The following is a 12,179-nucleotide window of genomic DNA, read 5'->3' as shown; positions in this document are numbered from 1 at the left end:
ACTTCGTGAGACACAGGTGCCGAGCTCGCAGACGCGCAGAACTGCCAGACACAACCAACTGCCTTCTAAGGCGGCTGCCACGACCACTACCTAGTTGCTGTGATGGGATTCTACATTTCCCCACTGAGTCTTCCGCACCCTGTGCCCCAGAGAGGTTTCCTTTACACCGGCGGCCCCACAGCGGACCCCCACCCCGGGGCCCTCCACCCCTACATCACAGGCGGCAGCCGTGGGCACATTTTGTTCCGAGGTACGATCTGGCGTAAGAGGAAACTCACCTAGGTGGGGGAACAGATCAGTATCCAACTGATGCTTCCGGGTGCACAGTCTCACCAGTCTCTGCAGTCGGCTGATGCAGGAGAAGTGTGGAGAGAAGGCTGTGGCTTTCATAAGGACCCGGTCAGCGCTGGGCGGGTCCGCGGCGGGCGCCCTGCCGGAGGGCAGGAGGGGCAGCGGCCTCCTGTGAGACGACTGCCGTGCTTGTGCTATAGTGTGTGTGGTGGGGGCCACTCCCTGCAGTGGTAGGCTGGTGTTTGGAGGTGGAGGGGACTTGCAGACGAAACCTTGCGGTGGCGGCGGCGCCGGAGGTTTTAAAGAAGTGGGGGAGGGTGAAGGGTGGGGGTGCTGCTGCGGGGGCTGCTGCTGTGAAGGTGCAGGAGGGGGACTAAAGTGCTCTTGTCGAACTTTTAAAATCTCGGTCTCTCTCTGGCGCTGCCGATTCTGGGCCAGCTTGCTCTGCAACTTCTTTCTCACAGTTGCCCCTTTCTTTAGATCATCATCTTCCTCGTTGAAAGCAAATGGGTCTTCCAACTCGGTTTCCAGGTAGTGGAGAGGGACCCTAGCCCCGGGCGGAGAGAGGGACATTCCATCCAGTCCATTGGGCATCTTCAAGGCCAGCGTGGGCACCGTCAGGCTGAAGGCCATGGTATCCATCTGGTGCCTGACCTTCACCTCATCTATAGGATCATTCTTTTTCTTCCTCTCTTTTTTCGGGATAAAGCCAAGTACCTGCAAGTGGCTGTTGCAGTACCTTTAAAAAACACACACAGATGGGGGAAAGGTTTATGATATATAGAGTAAGAAAAGGATAATATAAAACTATGCGGTATAAATTTGTGACTCCTACCTAACATGTTAAAAATTCAGGACTATTGTAACTCTTGGCATTTGGAGGTTTAATGTAAACAACTGCCACTACTCAAGCAATCCTCCAAGTCTGCCATTTTCCTGAAGCAAGTATGTGAACTGTGTATGCACAGAGGCTGCTGGACAGAAGCAAGTCATTCAAATAGTGAGTGGCCCTGGGTAACCAGCCAGCTACGGCTTCTCACTCTGCTTTGTTATTTTATTTTGTATTCAGAGCATACAAAATAACTCATCAAGAGTCTAAAGGATCACTTAAAACTCTTCTACGGAGAAAATATATATATATACATATTATTAAAACTAATACATAAATTAAAACTAATACATAAATTAAAACTAATTAGTGGGACTACAGATGAAAGGAATTCCTCAACAGCCAGAGAGAAGTGTATGTTTCTACCTGCAGTAAATGCTAAAATGCCCTTTACACAGACGAGGAAGCTAAAGTTGATAGAAATCAAATAACTTGGGGGCACTGACACTTTTATGAAGAATTTAGACAAATTTGCAAACATATTGCAATTTTTATTTTTTTACTGAAAAAAATTTATTTTTTAATTTTTTTAATTTTTTTTAAAATTTCTTTCTAGGAGAGAGAGAGAGAGACAGAGAGAGACAGCATGAGCAGGGGAGGGTCAGAGAGAGAGGGAGTCACAGACTGAAACAGGCTCCAGGCTCTGAACTGGCAGTCAGCACAGAGCCCGACGCGGGGCTCGAACCCACGAACCGTGAGATCATGACCCAAGCGAAAGTCGGACGCTTAACCGACTAAGCCACCCAGGCGCCCCAAAAATAAATAAAACATTTAAAAAAAAAAAAAGAAAGAAAGAAATCAAATAACTTGCCCCAAACCTCACATATGGAAAGTGTCAGTGTGCAGACTTGAACTCAAAGCTCAGGAAGACTCTTAGTAGGTCTTCAACACGAAGCTACTTTTGTAATGTAAATGGTAGTTTAAAAATAATAAAAAAGGACAGAATCCTTCTACACAGTAAGAACACAGAATGCATGTTGTTCCAATAAACCACACTGAAAACTTATGGAGGCTTTTAACCACTAGAAAAGTAGTGTTTTCCAAACTGGTATTCCTCAAGCAATTCAGACTAGGTTAACAGATCTGCTGTAAAGAGTATTCCATGCTTAAATAAATTTGGGAAATGCTGGCTTAAACAGAATTAGACAACAATTTTGTTGTTTGCTTCTGATGAACAACTTCTCAAAGCATTTTGTATGATAATGTGCATTATGCTGCAAGGTGGAGATGTAGCCATCTGGCAGTGTTTCCCTAACTTATTTGAAAATAGCATCTATTTTGACTATAGTGTACCTGTGGTATCTCCATAGGACAGTTTTGGGGAAAAAGGCATGAAAGTAAATAATTAACGTCAATCTTCGGACTCATTGGGCTGCATCAAACAATTTTTTTTTTAATGTTTATTTTTGAGAGAAAGAGAGAGAGCGCAAGGGCAAAGGAGGGACAGAAAGAGGTAAAGGATCCGAAGCAGGCTTATGCTATATAGCACAGAGCATGAAGTGATGCGGGGCTCGAACCCATGAACCGTGAGATCATGACCTGAGCCGAAGTCAGAAGTCAGATGCTTAACTAACTAACCCCAAACACATTTTTAAGTCGCTGTTAAAAATACAGATTCACCAAAGAATCAGGAGACATGGTTTTGTTGGTTTGTTTTATACGTTAATCTATCAGAGGCACTTCTCAATTTGAATAGGACTATTAAGAAAAAGCTTTCTGGACAGTGAGCAGAACCTACACACCTAACAAGTTTGGGCCAGGTCTCATATACACCTTAAACACAATGGATTCATAAAGCTGTGGCCAAGAAAGAAAAAACTTTCAGGGATAACCGCATTAACCAAGCTTCCCAATAAAGAATAAATGATTTCTGTTGTTTTCAAGTCATTTTCAAATTAACAAAAGGATTAGTGAGAATAATATTTTTTTAGATTTGGAAATCAAATGTTTCTGCTCATTACACACAGGCGGCCGGGACTGGTAACTGAGCCTGCTACGCGCCACCTCACGTGACCTGGCAGAGGCTGATCTGCGCGCACAGTCCTCCCTCGACCTCACCCTCAACTCCTGCTCCAGCCACTGTGTCAGCACCACCACAACAGAGTCTGAACTTGTAAAACTACTTCCTCTTCTAAAAGGGAAAAGTTTTCATGGCTAGAGTTACAACAGCTTGCTTAGTTATGCCCGGTGCTTAAAAGTATTCTACAATGACGAACTGAATAACTACACAGGGGAGTGACTGCTAACGGGTTCTTTTGAGGGGAGGAAAATGTTGTAAAATTGGAGTGTGAGGATAGTGGTACAATCCTGTGAATAGCCTAAAAAAAGCTGAATTGAATACTTCAAAAGCATGAATCGTATGGGATGTGAGTTATATCTTAACTAAGCTGTTTTAGAAAAGAGTAGACATACAGGAAACAAAAAATTTCTTGGCAAATATATTGCTAAAAAATGTGTAAGATTATAGTGAGCAAATTTAAAATATTATAGAAAATAACCAACTTGGGGTGCCTGGGTGGCTCAGTCGGTTGAGTGTCCGACTTCAGCTCAGGTCATGATCTCACCGTTCGTGGGTTCAAGCCCCACATCGGGCTCCGTGCTGACAGCTCACTCAGAGCCTAGAGCCTGCTTCTGATTCTGTGTCTCCCTCTCTCTCTTACCACCCCCCCCCCCGCTCATGCTCTCTCTCTCCCTCTCTCAGAAATAAAACATTTTAAAAAATTAAAAAAAAAAGAAAAGAACCAACTTAATATAACCACTTACCTCTGAGAAACCAAGGTGATAGTAAGAAGCCTTAGCTTCCCACTGTTAAGTATATTAGGAAATGAACTTCACTTTTTAATTATACCAGTACTCCTACTGAACATAACATTATGCTATTTCAAAAAAGGAGAATCCCCTAAGTTAGCATTAATAATGCATATCAGGTAAGTTGGACACCAGATATTAAGAAGTTTCCTGTAGCTGACCACCAATCAGATAATTTTATCAACTAAGAATCCTCAAGAATTTGTTTTCTAAAATAATACATAAAACCACCTCAAATTCCTAAGTGTCCAAAGAACTGCATTAACAATAATGACAGCTTTGCTGGGACGAGCACTGGGTGTCATGTGGAAGTGATGAATCACTGGGTTCTACTCCTGAAACCAATACCATGCTGTATGTGAAATAACTTGAATTTTAAAAAATAAAGTAAAATAATGAAAGCTTATTTTCCAAAGAATATGAATCTTTTCTACATTATATCGTATAATGTAGTTGTAACTATCAATATTTATATACATGTTTAGACCTTATATGAACTCAGCCTGTTTTTGTTTTTTTTAAATTGTTATTTACTTTGAGAGAGTGTGTGTGTGTGAGCTGGGGAGAGGCAGAGAGGGAGACAGGATCAGAAGTGGGCTCTGGGCTGACAGGAGAGAGCCTGAGGCAGGGCTCAAACTCACGAATGAGACTGGCCTAAGCCGAAGTCAGACACTTAACCAACTGAGCCATCCAGGCACCCCTCAACCTGGATTTCTTTCTTTTTTTTTTTTTTTTACAAGTAGTTTATTGTTAAATTAGTTTCCACCTATCAACCTGTATTTCTTGAGGCAACAGAAAAATATTACCTCCTGCTAGCTAATGTCTATTTCCAAACAACCCTATAAACAACAAAAATATTAGTACCATTTGCATTGGTTTGACCCAATTTTGAAAAAAATGCACACAATCTAGTACTTAAGTATTACTTCTCTTCACATAGCAACACACAAAAAGAGTCCTTCCCCTTCTTGTTCTAAAAAGAGGAAATTATTTTGAACATCAAGGTGAAGACCTAGGATTCAGAGAATTAATACTTTGGAGAAATTCAGGGCAACTTTTGCTTTATTTCTTGTTGCTAGCTAGTAGAAATTTCTTTACCTATTTGCTTCTGCTGAAATGAAGGGGGAGGGGGGAAAGCCACAGTGTACAACTACAACTGAGGTAAGCTGACAAAATTACAGGGGTGCCTGCCTGGCTCAGTCAGAAGAGCATGTGACTCTTGATCTCAGGGCTGTGGGTTCAAGCGCCACACTGGGTATAGAGATCGCTTAAATTAATAAATAAACTGAAAACATTAAAAAAGAGAAGAATTATAGATGTGTTTATAGTGGAACTTGAAGTAAATGAATCCAAGTTCATCAATTCTTGAAGTTATAAAAGGGCAGGGGGTAAGAAAAAGTGGCCATGTTAAGACTGCTAAAACCAACTGGACACCTATGGTTAGCCAGGTACAGTGGCCCCTTTCTCATCTGAGATTAAAATTTTATTCCTTGCCTCCCTGAGCAGCTGCTTTTAACTTTCAGGTATTGTAATGTGAAGCTTTAAGTGCTCATTAGAAATTCTAAGAGAGTATTCCCAAATCACCACATGGTGCTCTACTCATTTTGGTGGAAGCTCTATCAACACAAATGATCTGTTTCACCCTGAAAGCGTAAAAATTGCTCACCATGGCATATAAAATACATGATTTCTTTTCAACCAATGTATGCAGGTGACAATTGCTTATGTATAGGAACAAGAATGAAGGTTGTGTGTATATACATATTTTAAAGATAGAAGTAAAAAGTTCACATTTTCTACCTGAAGATAACAAGTGTTTGAAACTTTTGGGAAAATAATCGTGTATCTCTCTGTAATACCCTACAATGATCCACATGGTTTCTGGAGACGTGAAGAAAAAGAAACATGAAAAAAAAATTATATAAGAGGGAAAAAAAGATTGTATGTGAAATAGTATGAATTTTCCTAAGAATATGAAAGATGAAAAACCATAAGACTCCTCTGAAAACACCTCCATGTTTCATTCAGCCAAGTAAAAGTTCATAATCCTAGTGATAAGGCCTACTCTTACTATTGAAAATATCATTTCTCAATGATAGTAAACATACTTCATATGCAACTCTTTTAACCAAAAGAGGCAAGATTATAAACCAATGCCAAACACTGCTTAGGAATCTGACAGAAAATAAATCTAATTCAAGTAATCATTCTTTTGAATAATTCTTTTTCAGGAAGCACATACCCTTCGCTACCTTTCAAGCATAGATTTAAAACTTCCAAAATTATTACCGTTAATTATAACACCTAAGTAGTTCCTATAATTTCTGTTGTTTAAGCAGGTTTCTAACAAAATAAGGAACTACTTTGTTAAGACCACAAAACAAACACAAGCAATAATTGAGGGAAAAATTCTTTTAAAGTCTATTGTATCAATAAAAACACTCATACATACTTTACAAAGAATTCCCCAAGCTTACTACCCCATTTTTAAAAAACTGCCATCTCTCGTCTTCAGAAGCATTGCCAAGGTTTAGTTAGATCACCCCTGGAACTCAATGTTTAAATTCACCACATTAAGAAAAAAATAGACAAGAAAAATTCCAAGCCTACGAATTAAGTCAAAGATGGATTCCCACTATTAGCTCTTACCTACGATCCTCTGATTTTGGGATTGGGTTGGTGCAGCGTTGGCTGTTATATTTGGCCACATATTCACATTGCTTGAAGGGGGCAGTCTTGTCCTCCAGAACGTGTCTGATACAGAAAGCGTAGCCGTTGAGTCGCCGCTGCTTGCACAGTTTGGGGCTATATGAGCACAAGGGCTTATTGTCAACCTCAGAGAAGTGTATATGTTTCCCTTCATACATCACGTGACTCTATTCCTTGTGAACATCAGCTAAAAGACCACCAAAAAAAAAGAAACCCAAATGATAAATCAGAGAGTAGAAGGCAGAGTTAAGTTGAGAATTTCACCGAGGGACTTCTGGCCCCACAGCCATACCTGATTTTAAATCTTCTGCACCATAGCAATGTTAAGAGAACCCCAAGGATACCAGTTTGGAATGCTGCAGAATCAAGATGAAGCAGATTGTCTACAAAAATATCAAAAGGCCTAGTTAACAAATAGGAACACAAAAAGCTTGCTCACCTGGGAAGTGAAATAGTAGGATATCACCCTTCCTAATAGGATGGACTCTTCATTGTAATCCATCATCCGGATATTAAATTCAAACAATAAGAGATATGATAAAACATCAAGTTACCTTATCCCTCCAAACTGAATTGAATAACTTTTACTCTGGTTAAGTTTTGTAAGTACCTCAAAGCAGCAAGGCTCTTCCACTCAACAGATGTCATAAGGTGGCAGGTCTTTTTATTTCATTACTGGTGGCTGATTGCTACATCTGTTTTCAGAGCCCAGATCTTTTCACAATACTGATGGGATGAACCTACAGGCCTAAAACTTCCCTCAGAAATTCAGCATTTTTTGATGTTGGCAAAATATTTGGCAATTTGCAACAAATGCTTCTATGAAATACAAAAGAAAAAAAAAGGAGGCAATTCCTGTTTTAAAAGTCATTTTCCCTGTAATATTTCCCCACATTTATCCCATCCAAACTATAAACTTCTTGAGCCCAAAGGCTAGTCACCCAGTACACTGCTACCATTCAGTGCACTGCTATCCACAAATGTTGCTCCCAATTACACTAAACAGGAAAAGAATCATGACTTATGAGACTTTGGAGTTTTAGTAAGAAAGTGGAAGGAAGAAATCACATAATGCCCACTACCTCTCTGCACACCAGGAACGTTTACATATTATAACTCCATATAGTCCACAATGAAACCAAATCAACTGATTTGTCAAGTCTGGACTGTATGTGGGCTGATGTGCTCCAACACACTTTCTCCAGGATCCAAAAGTTACCCAGAGGGCTGATGAAAGAGCTTGGATACTAGCTATAGGAAAACTCAAGAAATACTCTCTTCTTTACAAAACTGCATAGGAAATTCCTTACACCAATAAATGACAAGATACATAAATACTTAAAGGAGTCAGAAAACATGTTTGCCAAAATCTGCTACTTTCTGGGTTTACCTTGAACAAGTAATAAAACCTCAGTTTTCTCATCTGCAAAATAGGGATAATAGTAGTAGCTATGTTACCATCAGGTTGCTCTAAAGGATCAAGTGATAACAAAGTATGCAACACACCAAGTACCTTGCCTGGTACCTGTTAAGCACTGAACAAATACGAGTTATTTTAAAATGTCAATGCTGGGGCACCTGTGTGGCTCAGTTGGTTAAGCTTCCAACTTTGGCTCAGGTCATGATCTCACGGTTTGAGAGTTCAAGCCCTGCATCGGGCTCTGCAATGACAGTGCAAAGCCTGCTTGGAATCCTCTCCCTCTCTCTCTGCCCCTCCCCCAGCTGATCTCTCTTTCTCTCTCAAAATAAACTTGAAACAAAAAAAATGTCAATGCTTTGAGGAGCCTGGGTGGCTCAGTCGGTTGAGGGACCAACCCTCGGTTTCAGCTCCGGTGATTTATCTCCCAGATTGGCTGTTGGAGCCCCCATGTAGGGCTCTGCACTGACAGTGGGGAGCCTGCTTGGGGTTCTCTCTCATCCCCTCTCTCTGCCACTCCCCAACTCATGCTGGCTCTCTCTCAAAATAAATAAACTTTAAATAAAATGTCAAGGGGGGCCTGGGTGGCTCAGTCAGTTAAGTGTCTGGCTCTTGGTTTCGGCTCAAGACATGATCTCACTGTTTTTGAGTTCAAACCCCACATGGGGCACTGCACGGGCAATGCACAGCCTGCTTGGAATTCACTCTCTGTTCTCACCTGCTCTCTCTCAAAAATAAAATAAAAACTTAAGAAAAAAATTTTTTAAATAAGAGCTTTCCCTTTTCACTTCATGAGGCTACAAGGAAGAAAAGTTGTATTAAAAATTTAACTGTCCTAAAGATCTAGATGCTCAGGACAGGAAATATTTCAAAGCAAACTCTGGCTACTTCATTTTTTTAATTTAATTTTTTAATGTTTATTTATTTTTGAGAGAGAGAGAGAGAGAGAGAGCAAGCAGAGGAGGGTCAGAGAGAGAGGGAGACACAGAATCCGAAGCAGGCTCCAGGCTCCAAGCTCTCAGCCTAGAGCCAGATGCGGGGCTTGAACTCACAAACTGTGAGATCATGACCTGAGCCAAAGTCAGATGCTTAACTGACTGAACCACCCACGCGCCCCATCCAACTGTTTCATTTTTATACTCTCTCTGGCTTGCTCATCCGCCTGGTCAACATAAATATTTCATAAATTAGTTCAAGTAAACCTATATAAACTTCAGGGGAAAAATACACTGGATATAAGTGAAAAAAGCAGCCAATATATCTAGCTGCATGAGAATAGTTTATAAATCATAGAAAAAAGACTGAGGTCAGGGATGGAGGGATATAATGGACCACCTTCACTTTTCAGACCTATTCTAGGTTAACAATCACATCTGTCTACATTGATGATTTCCCCTTTCTCTCCAATTTTTATACATCTTTTTTTCCCTATTTCAATTGGCCAGAACTGCTGGAATGATAATAGTAATGGTGACAACTGTTATTCCTGTTAAATGAGACTTGCTTACAGTCAACAGTAGGAATAATGCAGACTTTTTATCATAAGACATATTTCCTGTCACATTAAGGAAGTATCAAGTTAATTCCTATTTTATTAAGAGTTGTTTTTTTTTTTAGATAAACTCAGAACTGATGGTTAATTTTACCAAATTCCTTCTCAGCTTCTCAAAAGAAAATCATGTTTCTCTTTTATACTTTTAAAAACACAGCATTTAGTATTTCCCCAATAGTGATGTATTTGGTATTTCCTGATTTCCTGATACTTCATCCTGGGATGAGGGCAACTTGGTCACCATGCATTATTCTTTTAATGTGAAGCTAAATTGCACTTGCTAATTTTTAGGATTTTTGAGAAGGGTCTATCTAGAGTTTAGTTTTTGTGTGCTTTTTCAGAATTTGGTATCAAAATAATATTTCAAAAAAACAACTTAAAAAATCTTTTTCTGTTCTAGAACAAGTTGGAAAGCACTGTGGTTATAATGTTTCTTACAAGGGTGCCTAGGCCTCATAGTGTTTCGTGTAGATTAGGTTTTCAAATTGACCACACAATTTAACAATAGGACCACTTACATTTAATTTCCTAAATATCTGATTCCTTCTCCTACTCTGTTCATACGCATGATTTAGTAATACCTCCATGGATGTTTTCTAAATTCATCAATTTCTACTTTCATATTTGCTAATACCTTCTTTCTGCTTTCTTCCATCATCATTATCATTTTGTAACTTGTTATAATGAATTCTTTAACTCTATCATTCTTTTCTTTAGTAGTTTACTTATATCTACGAATTTTCCTCTGAGTACTGCTTTAGCCATATCCCAGAAGAACAGAGAATTCTGATAATTGGTATTACTAGTTGATTTGGATTTGATTTTTCGATTTTTCCTTTGGCCCAAGAGTTATTTAATTGTCTCAGATGGCAGGGGCGCCTGGGTGGCTTAGTCGGTTAAGCGTCCGACTTTCGCTTAGGTCATGATCTCACGGTTCGTGGGTTCGAGCCCCGCGTCGGGCTCTGTGCTGACTGCCAGCTCAGAGCCTGGAGCCTGTTTCAGAGTCTGTGTCTCCCTCCCCCTCTGACCCACCCCTGTTCACGCTGTCTATCTCTCTCTCTCCTAGAAATAAATAAAAATTAAAAAAAAAAAAATTGTCTCAGATGGCAGAGTTTTATGTTTTCCCCTTGCTTTAGTTCTGTAAGAATAAGGAGCATAATCTGCATATACCTCCGCTTTTTGGATTTGACTGTTATTTTCTCTGGGATCTAATAGGTGTGCTTGAAAAAGAGTATTCAGGGGCACCTGGGTGGCTCAGTCGGTTGAACATCCAGCTTCGGCTCAGGTCATGATCTCATGGTTCGTGGTCGAGCCCTGCATCGGGCTCTGTGCTGACAGCCAGCTCACAGCCTGGAGCCAGTTTCGGATTCTGTGTCTCCCTCTCTCTCTGACTTTCCCCTGCTCACACTGTCTCTCTCTCAGAAATAAATTTAAAAAAAAAAAGAAAAGAAAAAAAAGTATTTATTGTTTCCATGGTATGTTGTTTGTTATTCTATGTATCATGCTATTACCTTTTACTTGGAAGTTTTCTAAAGTACAGTTTTAGACCTTGGGTAAGTAAACTGGCTTACAGGACAAATTTGACCCACTACCTGTTTTTTTGTCAATAGTTTTACTGGAACACTGTCCTGTTCATTCATTTACATGTTGCCTGTTGCTTGCCTTCACACTGTAATAGAGCAGAGTAGTTACAAAAGAGATCATATCATATGATCATGACACTTAAACCCACTAAAGCACTAAAATATTATTTGCACCTTTTCTGATGCATCTTTTAATGGATATAACTTTTTTGCTCCAATCTATCATTTTCTTCATAGTTTGTCCTAATTTTATCTTATTTTTTTTGTATTGCTTTTAGCTTTTAATTTTTTTATTATAAACTTCACTATATAGTCTGTTTTCCTGGAAGACTTATAGACTGTGTCCTTTAGATAACATCTCTTCACTCCACACTAAGAAAAGAAGTTGGTATATGATTGACCCTTTGAATAATGCGAGTTAGGTGCACCAATACTTTACATAGTCAAAAATCTACATATAACTTTGGACTTCCCCAAAACTTACCTACTAATAGCCTACTGTTCACCAGAGGCCTTACTAATAACATAAAACATTTGATTAACACCTATTTTGCATATTATATATATTATATACTGTATTGTTCTGTATTTTCATTTTTCTATCTACCCAATCTCCAATTTTTCCCTTAAATTTCTCTAAGTTTATAATAGTTTATATTAGTTCTAAACATAAATATAATAGTTTATAATGACATAGTTCATAATATTATAATATTAGTTCTACACTTACATTTATTTAATGCTAATCACTAATCCTTTTAACTTAGTTTTCAATTCATCTATTGATTTAGTAGTTTATAGTATAGTCACCTCCCCTCTCCAGCCCTGCCCTGAATCTTGCAGGGCTGACTTAGAACTAAGCCATGGTTTTTCTGTTCGGAAATATGTGTCAATTGGTATTATACTTACACTATAGCTTGCCTGGACATA

At 39.3% G+C, this 12,179-nt stretch overlaps 1 protein-coding gene across 1 annotated transcript in view; it reads right to left on the bottom strand.

Moving 5' to 3' along the window:
• INO80D (INO80 complex subunit D) overlaps positions 1-12,179 on the bottom strand; it is a 63,847-nt gene that overhangs the window by 37,711 nt on the left and 13,957 nt on the right. The window contains exons 2-4 of the mRNA XM_077770176.1: positions 6,990-7,080; positions 6,638-6,884; positions 279-1,030 (exon numbers count right to left, since the gene is read on the bottom strand). Of these exons, the coding sequence (XP_077626302.1) occupies positions 279-1,030; positions 6,638-6,855 (970 nt within the window). The 5' untranslated portion in view covers positions 6,856-6,884; positions 6,990-7,080. The remainder of the gene's footprint in view (positions 1-278; positions 1,031-6,637; positions 6,885-6,989; positions 7,081-12,179) is intronic.

This window comes from Crocuta crocuta, unplaced genomic scaffold (genome assembly GCF_008692635.1).
Source record: "Crocuta crocuta isolate KB4526 unplaced genomic scaffold, BGI_CrCroc_1.0 scaffold478, whole genome shotgun sequence".
In the NCBI taxonomy this organism is placed as follows: Eukaryota; Metazoa; Chordata; class Mammalia; order Carnivora; family Hyaenidae; genus Crocuta; species Crocuta crocuta.
The sequence above is the reverse complement of the archived record's forward strand: the minus strand, read 5'-3'. Positions and strand labels throughout refer to the sequence as shown.